The 21,803-nt window shown below is 44.6% G+C and overlaps 1 protein-coding gene across 6 annotated transcripts in view; it reads right to left on the bottom strand.

The window, feature by feature from the left end:
- NSD2 (nuclear receptor binding SET domain protein 2) overlaps positions 1–21,803 on the bottom strand; it is a 162,426-nt gene that overhangs the window by 36,910 nt on the left and 103,713 nt on the right. For all 6 annotated transcript variants that reach the window (XM_042457077.1, XM_042457079.1, XM_042457075.1 and 3 more), the window contains exons 15-16: positions 14,261–14,417; positions 13,420–13,625 (exon numbers count right to left, since the gene is read on the bottom strand). In XM_042457077.1, coding sequence (XP_042313011.1) covers positions 13,420–13,625; positions 14,261–14,417 — 363 coding nt within the window. The remainder of the gene's footprint in view (positions 1–13,419; positions 13,626–14,260; positions 14,418–21,803) is intronic.

The following is a 21,803-nucleotide window of genomic DNA, read 5'->3' as shown; positions in this document are numbered from 1 at the left end:
TTTTATGTATCAATGAGAATATGGCTTCACCTACTCAAATGTCAACAGGACCTGACTGGGAATAAGCCACACTGTAGATGTGAGCAGATGTGATCTGTAATAAACTTTAGGAGATATAATGTGCCCAACTATTATCAAGACAAGAGATTTTACAAGAATAATCTCATAGCATTGACATACAGTGGTGCTATGATGATTGATGCAATTGGAAGGGCAGGTAACCAAAAAATCCAACTGCATTTGAGATACCCTTATATCTAAAATTGTTTGTTTTGATTGGATAAGTGTAAGCAAGGAACAGTTGTTTTGATTTACTTTTATTGGATAATTTATATTCTGGGTGAGGCTAAGGACTTGAGCATCCACAGGGCATCCTGGAACCAAACTATAGTGGATAGCAAGGGCCCACTGCATAATGAATGCCTCTATATGAATGTCTATGGTTAAAACAGAGGCTGTTAACATCTAACAGTGCTCAAGGATTCAACCCTTGAATGCCTATGTGAGATGTTTAGTTCCTCAAAAGATGAAAATGTATAAGAGTTATGATGGCAACATTCCTATATGTGTCAACTATTACAAAGCTTGTTAAAGAGATGCAGAGGGATAAAGATTTAGTCTTCATTGCAGACCTTATGAACATGTAACGATTTAACAACCATGTGATATAAAGTAATGAATGTGTGACACCTTAGGAGCAATGTAATGTAATAGATTTCCAAGCTTTAGCCCTCCAGGTGTTTTGGACTTCAATTCCCAGAAGCTGCAGCCAACTTGGTCAACAGTCAGAAATTCTGGGAGCTGAAGTTCAAAACATCTGGAGGACCAAAGTTTGGGAACCACTGTAATAAAAGGAAAGTAAGTGCCCAGAAACTGACATACTGTATCTGTATTTATCCATAAGAGGAATGTATATGTTTGTCTAACTATGAATGGATATAATGAATATTTCCAAAGAGTCTGCTCATTTACCATATAAATATCCTGCGATTCCAAGACTTAATGCTTAAATGGAGTGTGGATGTTAACGCTGGTTTAATCACCATCACAAATTGGGCAATTCAGTGTCCAGAAAATGATAACGGAATTCAAAAGAGAATTCAGATTAGTTGACAAGTGGCAAGGATCCTCAATCCCTCAGGTTTGGGACCTATGCCTGTTTCAAAATAGTCTTACAACACTTTGAAGATTAGCACATTCTATTTGTAGCTTCATTATATCCTACTGCCTCCTGTACACTGTAAGCATTTCAAGATCCAAACAATAAATCATAGTTAGTTCTGCTTGCCTCATTATTTATGGATTGTAGACAGTTTGAGGCCCTGATTTGCCTTTAGAACTAAATCTACATTTCTTGACTGCTTTCATCCTAAACAGGATTAAAGATAACAAGATAAATAAGTACAGCAACTAAAATCAACTTTTTAGAATACAGTATATGCACATCCCATGATAAAAAGCTAGGACATATATTCAGAGCGCATACGCAACAAACTCACAATTTGAATCTGTGAGTAGAGGACGTGGACAAACTCCTTGGTAGTGTGAAGAAAACAACATGACCTCTCACTTCTTGCCCCTCATGGCTGGTTGTCCAAGGAGGAGATACCACAGTAGCCTACTTGAAGTGCATTATTAATGCATCCCTTAAGAAAGATCAGCTTCCACCTTGTCTAAAGGAAGCGGTTGTGCAACCACTCCTGAAAAAACGTTCCTTAGATCCTCTGGTTATGAATAACTACAGACCAGTCTCACATCTCCCGTTTTTGAGCAAAGTAACTGAGAGAGCTGTTGCCCTTCAATTCCAAGCAGTTTTGGATGAAACCGATTATCTGGATCTATTTCAAACCAGTTTTTAGGGCAGGATATGGAGTTGAGTCTGCCATGGTTGCCTTGGTTGATGATCTTCGTCTGGGTATCAACAGGGGAAGTGTGACCTCTCAGCAGCTTCCAACACTATCGATCATGACATTCTACTGGAATGCTTGAGAGAGTTATGAACCGGGGGCACTTCACTGCAGTGGTTCCAATCCTATCTCTCAGGCAAATTCCAAAGGGTGATGCTTGGGGACATGGAATCATAGAGTTTGAAGAGACCACAAGGGCCATCCAGTCCAAACCCCTGCCATGCAGGAAATCCCAATCAAAGCATACCCGACAGATGGCCATCCAGCCTCTGCTTAAAGACCTCCAAAGAGTTTGAAGACAGTTGCTCTTCAAAATGATAACTAAAATCTGGTGTCCCTCAAGGTGCCATTCTGTCCTCAATGCTATTCAATATACATATGAAACCGCTGGGAGAGATCATCCAGAGACATGGGGCAGGGTTTTATCAATATGCAGATGACACCCAAATATCTCTCTCCGTGCTTCAGATGACAATCTTGACCAAAGATGGCATCTCCCCTCTCAATGAATGCCTTAAAGCGGTAATAGACTGAATGAGGAAAAACAGACTGAAACTGAATCCAAATAAGATGGAGGTACTCGCTGTTGGGAACCCTAATCCGGGTATAGGGATAAGTCAACCGGTCCTGGATGGGGTCCTGTGTACGCAGCTTGGGAGTGCTCCTAGACCCATCGCTTCTGATGTCAAATCAGGTAAATGTGAGGGTCAGGTGTGCTAATTATCAGCTTCGGCTGATATGCCAGCTGCGTCCTTTCCTGGAACCAGGGGACCTAACAACAGTGGTACACACGCTGGTAACCTCATGTCTTGATTTCTGGAACACGATCTACATGGGGATACCCTTGTACCCAGGCTGGAAACTTCAATCGGTTCATATATGGCAGCCAGATTGGTTGCCGGGACAGCTAGACGTGACCACTTAACACCTGTATTGAAATCTCTTCACTGGCTGCCTATTAGTTTCCGTACAAGGTGTTGGTAATGACCTTTAAAGCCTTTCATGGCTTGGGCCCAACCTATTTGCAGAATCGCCTTCTACCGTACAATCCACCACACATATTAAGGTCCTCTGGGAAAATTTTACTGCAGCCAATAAAGGCCAGATTGGTTGCGGTTACCCAGAGGACCCTCTCATTGGCTGCTCCCAAATTATGGAATGGCATGTTGGAAGAGATCTGAAACATGAAATTCCTCACTTGCCTGGAAGACAATTTCATGGTCCAAAAGGTGGAAGAGGCAACAAGGGGGTCAGCTATTTTAGATCTGATCCTAACCAACAAGGATGACTTGGTTAATGGGGTGCAAGTGGTGGGATCATTAGGTGGAAGTGATCATGTTCTCCTGGAGTTTGTAATACAGTGGAAAGGAGAAGCCAGGCATAGTCATACACACATCCTAGACTTTAGGAGAGCGAATTTCAGTAAACTTAGAGAAGTATTGAGGGCGATTCCATGGTCAGAAATACTAAAAGATAAAGGAGTTCAGGACGGATGGGACTTTCTCAAAAGGGAGATACTGAAGGCACAAATTAAAACAGTTCCAGTGAGAAAGAAAAATGGGAAGTGTCTCAAGAAACCAGGATGGATGACTAAGAACCTTTCAACGGAGCTAAGTTTGAAACGGAACATGTATAAGAAATGGAAAAAGGGGGAAATCACGAAAAAGGAATTCAAAGAAATAGCAGGCATGTGTAGGGGTAAAGTCAGAAAAGCTAAAGCTCAGAATGAACTCAGGCTTGCTACAGAGGTTAAGAACAATAAAAAGGGCTTTTTTGGATATGTCCGCAGCAAAAGGAAGAAGGAAATGGTAGGGCCACTGCGTGGAGAAGATGGCAAAATGCTAACAGAAGACAGAGAAAAGGCAGAATTACTCAACACCTTCTTTGCCTCAGTCTTCTCAGAAAAGGAAAAGGGTGCTCAACCTGAGGATAATGGAGCAGAGGACAGAATAGGGGAATTTCAGCCCAGAATAAGTAAAGAGATAGTAGAGGAACACCTTGTTAATCTAAATGAATTTAAGTCTCCGGGACCAGATGAACTCCATCCAAGGGTATTAAAAGAACTGGCAAAAGTAATATCGGAGCCATTGGCAATCATATTTGAAAACTCCTGGAAAACAGGAGAGATCCCAGCAGACTGGCGAAGGGCAAATGTTGTCCCCATCTTCAAAAAGGGGAAAAAAGGAATGCCTTGTTAATCTACTGTATTTTCTGGCATATAAGACTACTTTTTAACCCAGGAAAAACTTCTCAAAAGTGGGGGGGTCATCTTATACACCAGGTGTCATCTTATAGGGCAGATGCTGAAACTTCTGAGCTGGACTGGAGAATCTGCGGTCACCACATATGGTGGGGGGAGTTCAAAAAGGGTTGCCATATCCCCACTGTATGTGGCAACCGTATGAAAGCAGCAAGGGCAACGCTGTACAAGTATGGTAGAAGAAAATCCACTCACCAGGATTCGTGGAAAGAAGTGACTTAGCACGGTCCTGATGACGAGGGGAGGGGGTGCCTTACTGGGAGGTGTAAGTGAAGGGTGAAGCAAGCTGCAGGCATCCAGGATGCCTGGGGTATGGAAAAAAGAGTCGTGTTTGCATTATCGCTCTGATAGTCTTGGAGACAGGGAGGGCTGGGAAGGCTGACCAGGCAGGGAGAGCTGACCAATCCAAGCAGGCTTTATTTGAATTAAAATTACCATACTGAAATAAAATCTGATGTTTTTTAAAATTTTATTTGGTGTGCGTTGGAAGTCTTATATGGCAAGTATATCTCAAACTCTATATTTTAACGGGAAAAGTCAGGGGTTGTCTTATACATCCAGTTGTCTTATACGCCGGAAAATATGGGTAAATGAATTTGAGTCTCCAGGACCAGATGAACTACATCCAAGGGTATTAAAAGAACTAGCAAATGTAATCTTAGATTACATTGGCAGTATTATTTGAGATGTCCTGGAGAAGTCCCATAAGACTGGAGGAAGGCAAACATTGCCCCCATCTTCCAAAAAAAAAAAAAAAGGGGGGGAGGGAGAGGATCCTAACAATTATCCCCCAGTTAGTGTGACATCAATACCAGGAAAGATTCTAGAGATGATAATTAAACAGAGAATTTGTGAACATTCAGAATGCCATAATCACAAAACGTCAGCATGGGTTTCTGAAAAACAAGTCATGCCAGACTAATTAGATCTCTTTTTTTGATAAAATTACCAGCTTGGTAGACAAAGGGAATGCTGTGGATATTGCATATCTTGATTCCAGTAAGACCTTTGACAAGGTTCCATGACATTCTTGCAAACAATCTAGTAAAATAATTGGTTGACCGACTAAACCCAAAGGGTGCTCAGCAATGGCTCCTCTTTATCCTGGAGAGAAGTGATCAATGGGATGCCACAGATGTTATTCAACATCTTTATCAATTACTTAGATAAAATAATAGGGAGCATGCTTATCACATTTGCAGATGACACCAAATTAAGAGGAACAGCTAAAACCCCAGAGGACAGGATCAAAATTCAAAATGACCTTAAAAGATTAGAACATTGGGCCAAAGCTAACAAAATGAATTTCAACACAGAGAAATGTAAGGTACTGCACTTAGGGCAAAAAATTGAAATGCATAGATATAGAATGGGGAACACTTGGCTTAATGAGACTACATGTGAAAGGGATCTAGGAGTCCTAGCAGACCACAAGTTGAAGATGAGTCAGCAGTGTGATGTGGCAGCTAAAAAAGCCAATGCGATTCTAGACTGCATTAATAGAAATATAGTGTCCAGATCAAGGGAAGTAATAGTGCCACTCTATTCTGCTTTGGTCAGGCCTCACCTGGAATACTTTAATCATAGAATCATAGAATCATAGAGTTGGAAGAGACCACTAGGGCCATCCAGTCCAACCCCCTGCCATGCAGGAAATCCAAATCAAAGCATTGTTCAGTTCTGGGTACTACAATTCAAACAAGATGTTGACAAGCTGAAGTGTGTCCAGAAAAAGGTGACCAAAATGACAGAGTCTGGAACCCATGCCTTATAAGGAGAGACTTAGGTAGTTGGGTAAGTTTAGCCTGGAGAAGAGATGGTTAAGAGGAAATATTATAGCCCTGTTTCAGTATCTGATGTCATATTGAAGATGGAGCAAGCTTGTTTTCTGCTGCTCCAGAGAATAGGACCCAGAACAATGGATGCAAGCTACAGGAAAAGAGATTCCACCTCAACACTAGGAGGAACATCCTGACAGTAAAGGCTGTTTGACAGTGGAACATACTTCCTCGGAGTGTAGTGGAGTCTCCTTCATTGGAGATCTTTAAACAGAGGCTGGATCGTCATCCTGTCAGGGGTGAGGTTAAAAAGAATAAAAAGGGCTTTTTTGGATATGTCTGCAGCAAAAGGAAGAAGAAGGAAATGGTAGGGTCACTGTGTCGAGAAGATGACAAAATGCTAACAGGGGACAGAGAAAAGGCAAAATTACTCAACACCTTCTTTGCTTCAGTCTTCTCAGAAAAGGAAAAGGGTGCTCAACCTGAGGATAATGGAACAGAGGACAGAAATGGGGAATTTCAGCACAGAATAAGTAAAGAGATAGTACAGGAATACCTTGTTAATCTAAATGAATTTAAGTCTCCAGGACCAGATCAACTACAGTGGTACCTCGGGATACGAAATACCCAGGTTACGAAATTTTCGGGATACGAAAAAATCCCATAGGAAAACATTGTTTCGGGTTACGAATGTTTTTTCGGGTTACGAAAAAACTTTTGGTGCTTTTTTCGGCTTTTTTCGCACGGAATCGCGGCTTTTCCCCATTAGCGCCTATGGCAATTCGGCTTACGAAGGCTTTTCGGGTTACGAACGGTGCCACGGAACGAATTAATTTCGTAACCCGAGGCACCACTGTACATCCAAGGGTATTAAAAGAACTGGCAAATGTAATATCGGAGCCATTGGCAATAATCTTTGAAAACTCCTGGAGAACAGGAGAAGTCCCAGCAGACTGGAGGAGGGCAAACGTTGTCCCCATCTTCAAAAAGGGGAAAAAAGAGGATCCCAACAATTATCGTCCAGTTAGTCTGACATCAGTACTAGGAAAGATTCTGGAGCAGATCATTAAACAGAGAGTCTGTGAACATCTAGAAGGCAATGCCATAATCACAAAAAGTCAACATGGGTTTCAGAGAAACAAGTCATGCCAGACAAATCTAATCTCTTTTTTGCTAAAATTACCAGCTTGTTAGATAAAGGGAATGCTGTGGATATAGTATATCTTGATTTCACTAAGGCCTTTGACAAGGTTTCCCATGACATTCTTGCAAACAAGCTTGTAAAATGTGGGCTAGACAAAGGAACTGTTACATGGATCTGTAATTGGTTGACCGGCCGAACCCAAAGGGTGCTCAACAATGGCTCCTTTTCATCCTGGAGAGAAGTGACCAGTGGGGTCCCACAGGGCTCGTTCCTGGGCCCAGTGCTATTCAACATCTTTATCAATGACTTGGATGACAGAATTGGGGGCATACTTATCAAATTTGCAGATGACACCAAATTAGGAGGAATAGCTAATACTCCAGAGGACAGGATCAACATTCAAGAGGACCTGAATAGACTAGAAAGCTGGACCAAAGCTAACAAAATGAAATTCAACATGGAGAAATGTAAGGTACTGCTCTTAGGGCGGAAAAATAAAATGCACAGATATAGGATGGGGGAAACCTGGCTGAATGAGACTATATGTGAAAGGGACCTTGGACTCCAACTAGACCACAAGTTGAATATGAGTGAACAGTGTGATGCAACAGCTAAAAAGGCCAATGCAATTTTAGGCTGCATCAATAAAAGTATAGTGTCTAGATCAAGAGAAGTAATAGTGCCACTGTATTCTGATTTGGTCAGGACCCACCTGGAATATTGTGTCCAGTTCTGGGCACTACATTCAGAAAGGACATTGAGAAACTGGAGCGTGTCCAAAGGAGGGCGACTAAAACGGTGAAGGGTCTGGAAACAATGTCCTGTGAGGAACGACTTAGGGAGCTGGGGATGTTTAGCCTGGAGAAAAGAAGGTTAAGAGGTGATATGATAGCCCTGTTTAAATATTTGAAGGGATGTCATATTGGGGAGGGAGCAAACTTGTTTTCTGCTGCTCCAGAGAACAGGACCCGGAACAACGGATGCAAGCTGCAGCAAAAGAGATTCCACCTCAATATTAGGAGGAACGTCCTGACAGTAAGAGCTGTTCAACAGTGGAACACACTCCCTCAGAGTGTAGTGGAGTCTCCTTCTTTGGAGGTCTTTAAACAGAGGCTGGATGGCCATCTGTCAGGTATGCTTTGATTGAGATTTCAGCATGGCAGGGGGTTGGACTGGATGGCCCTTGTGGTCTCTTCCAACGCTACGATTCTATGATTCTATAAATCTAGCAATACAATAACAAAAGTGACAGGAAGCTTCAAGCACATTATCTTTCATTATATTTGTTAGCTGACAAAAAGAAAGATGTCATATTCTGATGTTTTGCTAGCCAGTGGGGGGAAAACCTGCATTCCTTGTTTGTATAGCTGGCAAGTTTAGTTTGTAAATGCAGCAAGAGTAAAGAAGGTTTCATAGTTGGATAAGGCTTCCCCACATACTACACGCTAGAGCTTCAGATAGTCCTTATTTCCTATATATGAAAATTCATACTTCATGTATTCATCACAGTACAGTATTTTCTCGTTGCCTGTTCGAAGAACTGAAGACTGTGCCTTCTTGCTGGATTGCCCTACTAAAGTGTTAGAGCAGTGATGGCGAATCTTTTTGGTTGCCATCTGGGGGCAGGGCTGCATGCCCTTCTGGGGCGGGATTCCCCCCCCCCCCCCGCACCCTTTCCCGGCTTTCAGCTGTCTCTGAGAAACAGCTAGAAGTTGGGTAAAATTGGGGGAAGGGGGTGACGGGTGCATGTCTGCTCCTCCTGCCCTTCCCTTGGCCTCCAGCTATCTCAGTAAGGGCCTGTGGGGGAAGGAGCAATGGGCCCATGGGCCCTGCTCTTCTCCTCAGGTCTTTGCTAGTCCTGAGGTGTTCTTGGAAGGACACTCAGGTCGGGCAAAGCCCCGTGGGGAGGAGGAGACCCTCGGCCCCTGCTCCTATCCTCGGGGCTTTGCTAGTCCCGAGGTGTCCTTGGAAGGACATCTCAGGTCTGGCAAAGCCCCGTGGGGAGGAGAAGGCTTGTGGCCCTTGCTCCTCCCTCGGGGCTTTGCTAGTCCCGAGGGGTCCTTGGAAGTACACCTCAGGTCTGGCAAAGCCCCATGGGGAAGAGGAGGAGGAGGGCTGTGGCCCCTGCTCCACTCCTCGGGACTTTGCTAGTCATGAGGTGTCCTTGGAACAATACCTCAGGTCTGGCAAATCCCCATGGGAAGGAGGAGGCGTCCGCCCGCTCTCTCTTCGCCGGAACTTTCCTTCATCCGAACGGGCTCTGAGGGGCCTGTTCGTGTGGAGGAAAGGGAAGTTGGGGGGGGGGGAAAGGACTGGGGGCACGACCCAGGCGGCCTCTCCTCCCCAGGCCTTTCCTCCGTTCAAACGGGCTCTGAGGGGCCCGTTTGCACGGAGGAAAGGGAAGCCCAGGGGGGAGGACTAGGCACGCAACCCAGGCCTCTCCTCCCCTGGCCTTTTGTCTGTCAGAACCGGCTCCAAGGGGCTCTTTCAGGCGGACGAAAGACAAGCTGGGGGAGGGGGAAGGATTGGGCATGCGGCCGATCCCAATTCCCCACAGACCTGTCCCAGCCCCAGCTATCTCTCTGGAGCTAGCTAGAGGCCCGAAAACGTCTCTGGGGAGGAACCACTGGCACGCACTGGTCGCTCCTCCTGCCTTCGCCCTTTCACGGCCTCCAATTGTCTGGGAGAGGCCGGGAGAAGACTGGGATGAGGAGCCTCTGGCTCCTCCTGAGCGCCATTTCCTGAGGCCCGAAAATGGCAGGGAGGAGGCAAAATGGGCACGCGCATGCCTCTTCCGCCTTTTCCCTCACTCTGTGCCTGTGAAACGGGCTTGTGTGCCACCCGTGGCACGCATGCCATAGGTTCGCCATCACAGTGTTAGAACTATGCCAAGATATTCCTGGTGATTACTCAATATCCATATAATGTTTCAGCTTTTTTAATGGACTGGTTTTCAGTCACTAATCCGTATCTTTGAATTGATTGAATTGAAAAATTAATTTAAAACTTAAAATGATGACAAGGAGAAGAGACATACCCAAAAGAAAATTATTGAGGAGCGCCTGACTGAGCCTCATTTATGCTGCAGTAAATCTTGGGCAAGTCACTCTCTCTCTCAACCTCAGAGGAAAGTAAAGGAAATCCTCCTGTAAACACATCTTGCCAAGAAAACCCCATCACAGAGTTGCCTTAAGGTTCGCATAGGTCGGAAAATATTTGAAGGCACACAACAACAACAATTATATAAGTTAAGAGAAGACACCTAGGGAGTAGGTCTACAATGAAATTAATTAACGACAGTGGGACCTCGCTATCTGCGAGCTTACCATCCATGCATGTGACCATCTGTGAATAGCAAGAACCATTGTCCCAAATAGTGCAGTGTGCACGTGGCTATATGAACATCATGCCGATATGCACATCATGCCAACATTAGGGACTGGGATTTGAGGTCCTGCATTTTTTCATATGTGTGGTGAGGGGAAGTCCAGAATGGATCCCCCACTGACACGATGGTCCGGCTGTGTATAAAATTAAAATAGTGTCGGCTTTTTATCCAGGAGGCAATCTCTGCATGCATTTAGGTACCTATGAAAGTATCACGTTTGGCCATGCATGATTATCATGGGAAATACCAGAATGTTCCTCCTGGAAAGGGGGGAAATTGGTGATGGGGAAATACTTACAAGAAGGTGGTGGGGAGAAACTGAAATATTGAAAGGAGAAGGCACAGTGAGTCTCAGAAAGAGAAAAGTCAGTGCTCAAAACTACTATGCTGCTCAGAATTGGACGTAATATTCCAGGCAAGGTATGACAAAAGTAGAATAGTGTGGCTTCTACTTCCCTCGATTTAGACACTGTACCCCTTTTCATGTGCTCTGCCAGGACGAGGGGGCAGACAGAAGGGTCAACCTGGCCCGTTATCGCCATGACAGCTGCTGCTCTGCCAGGAGAGCAAGGGGGCAGAAAGTGGGACCAACTCTGGAAGAAAGGTGGCATATAAATGAAATGCAGACAATTAAACAAATTACATGGTCATTTCCCCATAAAGTATCAACTATTGTACTTTTATTTCATTGACCAACTTCTCCCTGGCTAGGATCAAATCCAGGATTGTATCTGTCTTAATTTTTCTTTTCTATTCTAAATCATACAACCAATAAGAAGAAGACATGCCATCTGAGGACAGAAGCCACTAAGTATCAAGTATTATGAAACTGTTCACAAATAATGTGATCTTTTGCAAGATGGAGAGCTTGTCACATATTATTCAAAAGTATCAGTGCTAGCCAAAACATTTTTGGCTTTTAGTATATGTCACACACAGGGGCTGGGGATATCTGCTATATTTGCAAGTAGGCACCACACATCTATTTGGCCATTCCTTGAGCGAAGGAACAATAGATCAGGCAGAACTTCAGATGAAACCTCTTGGGGCAACAATGTCTTCCAATGTCTCTAAAAGCGGCAAACCCCTAGTAAATGCTCCTGACTGGGATACTACAAGAAGAAGCTACCCTCTTCTTGATCCCCAGAAACATTAACAGCATTGACAGCATCCAAGTCCAATACTAAGATCATGGCAGGAAGGTAGCAGAACCTAATAAGAACAACCCAAATGGTCACCCAGCCAGAGTAGGTATTGTTGCCTGCTTCAGGAGTCAAAGCCTACTTATAAGCAAAGGGAATATTATGTGTGCATATGGAACAGGAAGAGTGTGCAGTTTTGAAGACTGCCTATAGCAGAAAGAAAAGAGGCCTAGGAGTAAGTTTTTTCATAGCAATTATAAAAACAAGGAGAAGGAGTGGATTAGAGTAGCACTGACAATTATACGAAATAAAAGATCTCTTAAAATTTCCACAGGTCACTGTTCACAAACTTAGAGCCTGTACAGACCGGCATTATACATTGGTGTGGGAGCGTGGCATACACACGCCAGCTGCCCCCATGCTGGCATGACACTTCGCACCCAACCGCATGGGGGGCATCACGGCGCTCCATTGGTGCAGCATTTAAACGTGCAGTGGCAAAAGATCACCAAAAAGCCATTGCCACTGTGGCTAGGGAACCCTTTCCACGCTGCGAAAAGGCCAGATCGGTGCCACAGTGTACGGTTGCTGTGACCCCAATCCAGCGAGTGAGTATTTGTACTATATGCCATGCCTCCACGCCTTAGGGGCTGTCTGTTGAGACCCCAAGTGAGGGCTCTTTCTTAAGGATTGGCAGCTCTTTAAACGGTGTATGTGGAATTTCATTCTAGATAAGCTGCATTTGTAATGGCAGTGTGTGTAGCCCCTCAATGGCCAGTTTTGAGCTGGCTTTGCAAACATTCTGTGTAGCACAGGGGTTCCCAACCTGGGGGTCGCCAGGTTGGGAATCCCCCCGCCTCCCCCTCCCCTTTTCTCTGCGGGTGCCGGCACTAGTGCAGGCACCGCAAGGGGAAAAGGGGAGGGGCGGGGCTCCCTCCTCTTTCCCTTCTCCCTGCAAGGGCTGGCCCTGGAACAGGCACTCGCAAGGAGAAGGGGATGGGGGCGGGGCCACCTCCTGCTCCTTCCCTTCCTTCCCGCGGCTGCACGCACCCGTGGGGAGGAAGGAATGGGGGGGGGGTCCTCCTGCTCCTTCCCTTCCTTCCCACAGCTGCCAGACAGCCACGGGGAGGAAGGAAAGGGGGGCTGCCTCCTCCTCTTCTCCCCGCGGTTGCCAGGCAACCATGGGGAGAAGGGGGCGGGACTGCAAGTCCCAGAAGCCTTGCGGCTGGAAATCCTGCCCTTTCTCCCCTGGTGGCCTCCCTAATTGGTTGGAAGGCTGGGAAGGGGCGGGACTTCTGGCCGCAAAGTCTGCTGGGGCTTGTAGGCGGCCGGAAGTCCCGCCCCTTCCTGGCCACCCAACCTACCCGGGGGGCTATGGGCGGGACTTTCGTCTCCAATGGGGGTCGCGGCCCAACAAAGGTTGGGAACCGCTGGTGTAGCATCTAGTGGTGGGCAGGTGATTAGAATCCTTGGAACCATAAAATTTTAAAATTTTGAAAATCAGGACTGTAAAGTGCACAGTATTTTGGCTTTCTAAATGAAGTGAAATTGTTTTAGTTCAGGTGTCATACATGATCTGAACTAGAACTAGAAACAACTGAAGACTTTAAAATTATTAAAAAGGATTATTAAAATGAACTAGAACTAGAACAAGGAAACAATGGAAGACTTAAAATTATTTTTAAAAATATGTAAAATAAACGCCTAAAATTGGAGATCACTAGTGCAGTTTCAATGCATTGACAACACTGCAATACAGAAGGACAAGATCATTTTAAACAGATTACTAAGTATTTGTACCATTTTTGAAGACTTTTCCAATTCCTTTCATTCCTTGGTATCGGCTTCCTCGATCTCCTTCCATATAGGGAAATACACGAGCCTGATGTGTCCAATAATAATCTTTAGACCCAAAGAAAAACACAGGAAATTCTCCAATCTCATGCTTCATTTTCTGGATATTTGGGGGAACATTTTTTGGATGGCAGACTTCTGCAGGCCACCACCTAAAAGAGAAGTATCCCCAAAAGAAGTAAGAATTTAAGAAACCTCAGAGAGACAAGTGAATAATACATTTCTCACTTTCATCATGACCCAGTACTGGCAAATGTACACCTTTCTATACCAGGGACAGTAAAAGTGTTCATTTTGTGGCCCTCAGGAAGAATCCAATTAAAAAAAAAAACAACCTCGCCTCTAGAGGCATTTCCTCATCAGGCTAATTGACTTCTGTTCACTTCCAGTTCCTAGAAAGGCCTAAAGTGATGGGGGGGATGGGGCCTGTTTTAAACAAGACAAAAATGCTTCCACCACTAGATGACATTTAGGGACGTCCTTTACCATCCCAAATAGGAATTCATCTTTTCTGCTCCTATTTGGGCTGGCGTCAGGTTGGATTGAGGCTGTGACATGTGTTTGCTGCAGCTACAGAGCAACCAGCTCTGGGGTAGCTCCTGTTCACCTCTTTGCAGCAGTCTGTTCTGCCCCAAAGTCTCCCTTGGAGGCTGAAGGGAACCCCTAGTCTTCCACAATTGCCCACCCCTGCTCTATGCACAAATACACTGATCAAGCTTGTCAAGAATAGGGTGAGATACAACTGTGAATAAGATCCCATCAAATATTTAATTCTAGAAGTGCATACCTGTAATTTCCCAGTTTGACCCAAATAATATCCTGAAAATGAATTTTTTTCCCTGCTTTGCAGTCATTGCAATACCAGCTTCCATCTGGCATTTGTATGTTTAAGCAATCTGGATGAAAGGCAGCAGGACAAGATTCACAACATAAAAGGCTTCCTCCTGCAAAATCAAATCAAATAACAATAACAATAAAATTAAGATGAACCACATTTACTTTGAACAAAAAGTAATACTTTTATCTAGAACATAAAAAAATAAGTAAGCACTAAAGTCCACATCTATGTGCACAGCATCAGGCTGTGGGCAAGGAACTGCAGAAATACCACTGTTATGAGCTGAGAGAGAGAACCAGTGTGGTGTCATGGTTTGAGTGTTGTGGACTATGACTCTGGAGAACAGGATTTGAATGCTGGCCAGCCATGTGAATCCATTGCATGACCTCGGGCATGTCACACGCTCAGAGAATGGCAATGGCAAAAAAACCTATGAAGAGACTTCCCAAGAAAACCCTATGATAGATTCACCTTATGGTAACTGTAAGTTGGAAACAACATGAAGGCACACGTCAAAATGAGGATGGGAGGAGTCCTGGTTCATAGATCCTTATGCACAGTAGTGGGATATAGGCAATGATCAACCCACAACTCATTTATCTAAAACACTGACTTTATAAGACCACAAGGGCCATCCAGTTCAACCCCCTGTCATGCAGGAAGACAAGGCAGTCCAGAAGGGCATCTGTACATCTTCCTTCACCTAACCCTAACCCTAATGGAAGCTAAAATTACCATACTACTACTACTACTACTACTTATTATTATTATTATTTATATAGTGCTGTAGATTTGCACAGCGCTGTACTAAAAACAATAAATATATAAGAGTAAACCTGCCTATGGCATACAATCTAAAAAATAATAGGATAATACATATAAAATACATAGCAATATAGGAAATGGTTCAATAAAACAGGCAACAAAAAGAACATCAAATAGTAAATGCTAATCACGCAATGCCTGGGAACGCTTCTCTGAACAGGATGGTCTTCAACTCCGTTTTGTAGCTGGTTAAAGAAGTGATGACCTTTGCTCGCGGGGGAAGAAGGTTCCAGGAGTGAGGGGCAGCAAGTGAAAAGGGGCGAATCCGAGATGGGGCAGAGGAAATCCTGGGCTGGGACAGCCGACCCTGACTACCAGAACGGAGGGCCCTAGTGGGAAGCTGAGGAGAAAGGAGGTCTGATAAATAAGGAGGGGCCAGCCCATGGAGGGCTTTAAACGTCGACAGCAGGAGCTTATACTGAATGCGGAAAGGGAGGAGGAGCCAGTGAAGGATGCCAACACAGGAGAGATGTGGTCAGAGCGGTGGGCAGATCTGATAATGCATGCAGGTGAATGCTGGACAGAGATTAAAGGACGGAGGTGAGAAAGAGGAAGCCCAGCCAGGAGGATGTTACAGAAATTAAGCTGTGATACCACTAGGGCAGGGACCAGAATCTTGGCAGTGGAGGCGGAGAGATATGGTTGGATTTTGGCAATATTGTACAAAAAGAATCTACAAGCCTTGGCTGTGGTCTGGATCTGAGGGATACACGACAGAGAAGAATCAAAGATAAAACCAAGACTGCGGGCTTGCTGGACTGGTTGAATAGAAATGTTGTCCACAGAGACAGAAAAGGAGTGTTGAAGGGTGGGCTTAGGAGGAAAGACAAGAAGCTCTGTCTTGGACATGATGAGCTTCAAATGCCGATGGTGCATCCACTGCAAGACAGCTGTGAGACAAGACGAAACTTGCTGTTCAAGCCTTGGAGACAGGTCAGGGGTGGAAAGATACAACTGGGTGTCATCGGCGTACAGATGGTAGGAAAAACCAAAAGAGCTAATGAGTTTACCTAAGGACAGAAAGAAAACAGAAGGGGACCCAGAACAGAGCCCTGGGGAACTCCAACAGATAAGGGAACAGAGGACGAAGTATGACCACCTGTGACCACTGCAAAAGATCTGCCTGACAAATAGGATCTAAACCAGTTGAGAACAGAGTCTGAGAACCCAAGGTCAGAAAGTATATCAACTAGAAGACAGTGATCAACGGTGTCAAAGGCTGCAGACAAATCAAGAAGGATGAGAACACAGTAAAGGCCATTAGCCTTGGCCCGTAAAAGGTCATTCAAGATCTTAGTGAGAGCTGTCTCAGTAGAATGCTGTGGGCGGAAACCAGACTGAAAGGAATCGAGAATGGAGTTGGCTTCAAGAAACTCAAGACAGCGAAAGTAAACAACCCGTTCCAAAACCTTAGAAAGAAAAGCAAGAAGAGAAATTGGATGATAGCTAGACAAAGAGGAAGGGTCAAGAGAAGTTTTTTTCAGAATTGGGGAATGAGAGCATGTTTGAAGTCCAAAGGGAAGGAGCCTGTAGAGAGAGAGAGAGATTGAAGATATGGAGAAGTGAGGGCAGAAAAGAGAGAGCTATAGAAATTAGAAGACGAGTAGGAATTGGGTCAAGAGAACATGTTGCAGGTTCAGAAGTGTAGAGAGTCCATCTAAAGAAGCAGGAGGAAACACAGAAAATTTTTTAGGCGAGGGCGATAGAAGATTATGAGCAGAAGAAGAATCAGGAGGGACTACCTCAGAGCGAATAGTAGTAATCTTAGAGATGAAGTAATTAGCGAAGTCATTAGGAGAGAATGATGAAGAGACAGGAGGAGAGGGAGGTTTAAGCAAAGTTGAAGGTGGAGAACAAACCCTGTGGGTGCCTCTCATTGGCGGAGATCAATGATTTGTAATAATTCTGTTTTGCCATAGATAGGGCGTGTGAGAAGGTAGAAAGAACAAATTTATAATGGATAAAATCAGGCCACTGTTTGGACTTTCTCCAAAGACATCCAGCCACTCTAGAGCAAGACCGGAGAAACTTAACGATGGGGGTAAGCCACAGCTGAGGCCTAGTCATAGAGGAAGAAGTGTGTACAGAGACAGGGGCAAAGCAGTCAAGAGTCGAGGAAAGAGTGGAGTTAAATAAAGACATCGCTGAATCAGCAGGATCACCAAGATTTAGGGAAGAGAGAGATGAATCCAGAGTCTGACCAAGATGGTTAGAGTTAACAGATCACAAAAATAGCGTTGAACAGTGTGACGAGGAGGTGGAGTATAAGTAAGAGCAAAGGAGATTAAACGATGATCAGATATTGGAAAGTCAAGTGCCAGGTAGTCAGAAATGGCGCAGTTTGCAGCAAGAACTAGATCAAGACAGTGACCGAGAGAATGAGTTGAAGAGTTGGAATGTGGTTGGAGGCAAAAAAGAAGCTAGGAGAGAGTTGAAGTGAGACGTTGTAGGGTTATTGGAATCATCAACATGGATATTAAAGTCACCTAGGATCAAAGTGGGGACTGAATCTGAAAGAAAAAATGTCAGCCACGATTCGAAGTCTGAGAGGAACTGGGTAGCGGAACCAGGAGGGCGATAGATAACTGTGACCCGGAGCTGTAAAGGAGAAAAGAGTCTAATAGGATTAATAGGATGAAACTCAAAAGAAAAGAAATGATAGCCGGGGGGGGGGGGGGGGGGAACTTGAAAATGGGAGGAATTAGATAGCAAGATACCAACCCCTCCTCCTCTTCAGGGCGGCTTGTGTGGATGAAGGAGAGACCACCAAAAAAAGGGCAGCAGGGGTTGCAATATCATGGGCTGGGAGCCAGGTTTCAGTGAGAGCAAGGAGATTAAAGGATTTGGAGAGAAAAGGATGAATTGCTGCTGCTTTAGGGGCAGCAGAGCAACAGTTCAAGAGTGAACAGAAGAATGGAAGCAGGGAGACAGGAAGACGCCGAATAGGGATCAGGTTAGGAGAAATGTGTGGAGACATTCACTGATCAATAGGAGAAGGTGTGACAATGGCAGAAACAGGAAAGAAAAAAGAAAAGCTGTAGCTGGCTCTCTCTTTCTGAGGTGTTAAAGCAGCTTTAGAGGCAATTGCCAACTCACTCCTTCTGAGGAAGAGTCCAATGCAAGCAGAAGGCGGTCTTGAGGGAGCAGGAAGTTTTACTTGCTCTTACTACTACATACGGAAACATTTGTAGCAGATGAAAGAGTTGAGAAGGCGTAGGTCCAGAATGGGATGGAGGCCTCCGTTTGGTTTTGCAACCACAAATTATCCGGAAAAGAAACATTCTTGGGCTCAAGATGGGTCTTGCTCACAAGGCTGGCAAGACAGAATCGTAGACTCACAGCGCTGCAAAAGGTCTCAAGGGCCATCAAGTCCAACTCCCTGGCATATAGGAATACATAATCAAAAGACCCCCAACATATGGCTAAAAGCCTGTACTGCAGCCACTCACTTACAAACCATAAGGTTGCGAGTTCAGTACTAGCAAAAGGGTTGAAGCTTGACTCAGGCTTGCATCCTTCCGAGGTCGCTAACATGAGTACCCAGATTGTTGGGAGCAATTAAGCTTACACTTTGTAAACCACTTAGGGAGTGCTTAAGTGCACTGATAAGCAGTATAGAAATGTACTTGCTATTTCTATTGCTATCCTGGCTGGGAATATTTCCTCCGCACTCAGTGCACTTTTTGAAGGAGTGCGAGGACATCACGGTAGCCAAAGCTAAGGAGAAGATGAAGAATGGTCAAAGCCGTTAACATTAGTGAGAGTCCAAGCCAAATCACCATCCAAAGAGAGAAGTCATAGCAAAAACATGGTCAAAAGTGAAACCGAAAGGAGTGAATTCCAAGCAAGATTCCTTGTGCTGCTCGCATGGTGAACAATAGGAACTGAGAAAGAGCAGGAAGACATGGAGTCTATATAGAGGGTGGGCGGAGCTACCGCCAAAAGGTCTTCCCTAGCGATTCCAGTAGGACCTGAAATTTGCTCTGCAGGCGCAGAATAACCCATTTGTGTGATTTGCAGAAACCACAAAGAAAAACGAGACTACATCTGAAAGGGATCTAGGAGTCCTAGTAGACCACAAGTTCAACAGTGTGATGCGGCAGCTAAAAAGGCCAATGCAATTCTAAGCTGCATTAACAGAAGTATGTATCTAGATCAAGGGAAGTAATAGTGTCACTTTATTCTGCTTTGGTCAGGCCCCACTTGGAATAATGTCCAGTTCTGGGCACCACAATTCGAAAAGGATATTGAGAAACTGGAGTGCGTCCAGAGGAGGGCGACCAAATGGTGAAGGGTATAGAAACCATACCCTACGAGGAGAGACTTAGGGAGTTGGTTATGTTTAGCTTGGAGAAGAGAAGGTTAAGAGGTGATATGACAGCCTTGTTTGAATATTTGAAGGGATGTCATATTGAGGATGGAGCAAGCTTGTTTTCTCCTGCTCCAGAGAACAGGACCTGGAACACTGGATGCAAGCTACAGCAAAAGAGATTCCACCTCAACATTAGGAGGAACTTCCTGACAGTAAGGGCTGTTCGACAGTGAAACAAACTCCATTGGAGTGTAGTGGAGTCTCCTTCTTTGGAGGTCTTTAAACAGAGACTGGATGGCCATCTGTCAGGTATGCTTTGATTAAGAGTTCTTGCATGGCAGAATGAGGGTTGGACTGTTTGACAGTGGAACAAACTCCCTCGGAGTGTAGTAGAGCCCCTTCTTTGGAGGTCTTCAAACAGAGGCTGGGTGGCCATCTATCAGGGGTGCTTTGTTTGTAACTGGATTGGACTGGATGGCCCTTGTGGTCTCTTCCAACTCTATGATTCTATTTAAGGATTCTCATAGACTGTAACAGTAGTTGAGAATTATGTAATGGGATATTAAAGAGGTAAGAGAGAGAAATGGAAATATGAGTGAAGCAGAGGTCTAAAGAAATGGGAAGGAGTAAAAAGGTCAAGATGTCAGAGATGAGTGTGATGAGTGGGGAGGGTGAGTGAAGGAGAATGGGAGATTGGATTGGTGTTGGGAGAGGAAGGACTTTTAAATAAGTCGACCTGGGATTTTGAGTTTAATTTTGTAGCATAAATTTTTAGACTTATAGACGAGTATATACAGTAAGACCTTTGGCTGACGATTTAATAATTTTCTTAGAAGTTCCCATAGAAGGCCTTGGAAAAATAGTGCATGTACACTCGTCCCCCGGGTTACGAAATTAATTCGTTCCGGCGCCATTTTCGTAACCCGGAAGTTTTTCGTTAGCCGAATCCCCATAGGCGCTAATGGGGAAAAGCCGCGGCTCTGCCGCGGCTCCATTTTAAAAAGCGCCAGCGTTTTTTCGTAACCCGGGTAAACCTTCGTAACCCCGAAATAATTAATTAATTTTTTTTTTCGTAACCCGGAAATTTCGTATCGCGGCGCGTTCGTATCCCGGGGTACCAGTGTACTTATGTGTAAGTCTAGAAATTTTAGTCAAAACATTGATCCCCAAAACCTGGGTTAACATATCCACAGGTCAATGTAAATAGCAAACACTATTCAACAGTAAGCTTGCCTTTGCACTTTCTTCCTTGCTCTTCCTTAGTAGTTGTTCCAGCTTTGTGAAGTTTTCTGCTGTGTTTGATACTGTGATATTTTTCTGCAAGCAGACTCACTATACCTGAACTGGTACTGATCAAGATGTTATATATTTTGAGGGACTCTTTCCACAATTTATCAGAAAACCATGGCAACCTAAGGAGTGGAGCAATCTCCTGACATCCTCCTGTCCCTGATCAAAGGAGGTTGAATGCACCAACGAGTCATCAAGGTAAGTGTAGATATGGATGTGACTCCTTCCCAACACTGTCACCAAGACCTTTGGGAATACTCTGGATGCTGAGGTCAAGCCAAAAGGAAGTTCCTATTATTCAAAGTGCTTAGCCACATAGGTGAAGTGGAGGAACCTGTACTGTTGAGGGTAAATCAGGATGTGCAAATTAGTATCTGCCAGATCAAGAGAGGCCAGAAAATCACCCAGTTGTATTGCCTTTAGGATGCTCTCAGAGTCTCTATCCTGAATCACTGCCTCCAGATGAACCTGCTCACTCTTCTTGGATTCAGGATTGCACACCATGAACTGTTTCTCTTAGGAACTAGAAATACAACAGAGAGAGGCACCTATCTTATTGCCCCTATTTGGGCCAGGTGGTCTATGGCTTCCTGAAAAAGTCATTGATTGTGGGCCTCCTGGATCTGGGAGAGTCTATGAAGGTATCGGGGAGACTTTGATCTTGCATCTCTGATTTATGGTATTCAACACCCACTGGTCCAAGGAGATCTGCTGCCCTATACTTGCAAAGTGGAGCCTAACCTCTACGGGGGGGCTGGTGTTGTCCTTAGAGGGCTTTATTACTTTGTCAGAATGTGGAACCAGTATCTAGGACAATCAACCAGTCAGTTTTATGAAGAATAAACAAGACTTTATTGATAGCTCCAAGATCAGCAATTCAACTCCCCCTTTTGAAATTTCCATGACAAATATGCACATGGTCTCAAAGACTCAGTGTTGTCCTTTTGTAATAGCACTGCTCCGATGGCATTGTCACTTGCATCTACTTGTACCACAAACGGTTTGTCAGGATCTGGATGGAGCAAAATGGGCTCTGTGCTGAACAATTGTTTAAGTTGGTCAAAT

The sequence above is a fragment of the Sceloporus undulatus genome, chromosome 3, assembly GCF_019175285.1.
Source record: "Sceloporus undulatus isolate JIND9_A2432 ecotype Alabama chromosome 3, SceUnd_v1.1, whole genome shotgun sequence".
Taxonomy (NCBI): Eukaryota; Metazoa; Chordata; class Lepidosauria; order Squamata; family Phrynosomatidae; genus Sceloporus; species Sceloporus undulatus.
The sequence above is the reverse complement of the archived record's forward strand: the minus strand, read 5'-3'. Positions and strand labels throughout refer to the sequence as shown.